The 545-nt window shown below is 43.1% G+C and overlaps 1 protein-coding gene across 1 annotated transcript; it reads left to right on the plus strand.

Moving 5' to 3' along the window:
• Window positions 1-420: 420 nt before the first annotated feature.
• Window positions 421-531, plus strand: PPTG_24698 (hypothetical protein; the record flags this gene model as incomplete). Its single annotated transcript, XM_008918255.1, has 1 exon — window positions 421-531. A coding segment is annotated over one exon (111 nt), but the record flags the coding sequence as incomplete, so codon positions are not given.
• Between the last annotated feature and the right edge of the window lie 14 nt (window positions 532-545).

Consider the following 545-nt stretch of genomic DNA (forward strand, 5'->3'; position numbering starts at 1 on the left):
CTAGAATTTCTTTAATAAAATAGTTTTTTTTATAACTTGAGTACATCTACGACCTTTCTTTTTTAATGCGTCTTTTTTTATTAAAATAAATAACTGACCTTTTCTTGTATTAACTGACCTTTTCTTGTATTTGAACTTTTGTTTTTGACCAATCGAATTAAGTGGCGAATTTTTTTGTGGACAACCGTTAACTATGGAGGATAGTAGTCAGTGGTGGCGAATTTTTCCGTGGTCACCTGTAAGTCCGCTTTGTATGTGCTTGAACGAATGCAACATTCCAGAAACGCGTCATTCCTGCGGCTCCCACCAGTATGTCGTGGTCTTCTGGATTTCGGCTTCCTCGCGCGAGGCCTCACGTTGATGCACTGCCGACCAGTCGATATATAGGCCCAAGTAAAAACACAAGAATCCAACACCAGTATGACCGATTTCTCGGAGAGCAACGCATTACGCGCCGCTCCCTCAGCAACGTCCCGCTCTGATATCAGCAGTGCACTCCGCGCTCTCCGAGGTTTTGCTCAGGAATTCTACGTTGATGACGTAAC

This window comes from Phytophthora parasitica (genome assembly GCF_000247585.1).
Source record: "Phytophthora parasitica INRA-310 unplaced genomic scaffold supercont2.166, whole genome shotgun sequence".
Classification (NCBI taxonomy): Eukaryota; Oomycota; class Peronosporomycetes; order Peronosporales; family Peronosporaceae; genus Phytophthora; species Phytophthora nicotianae.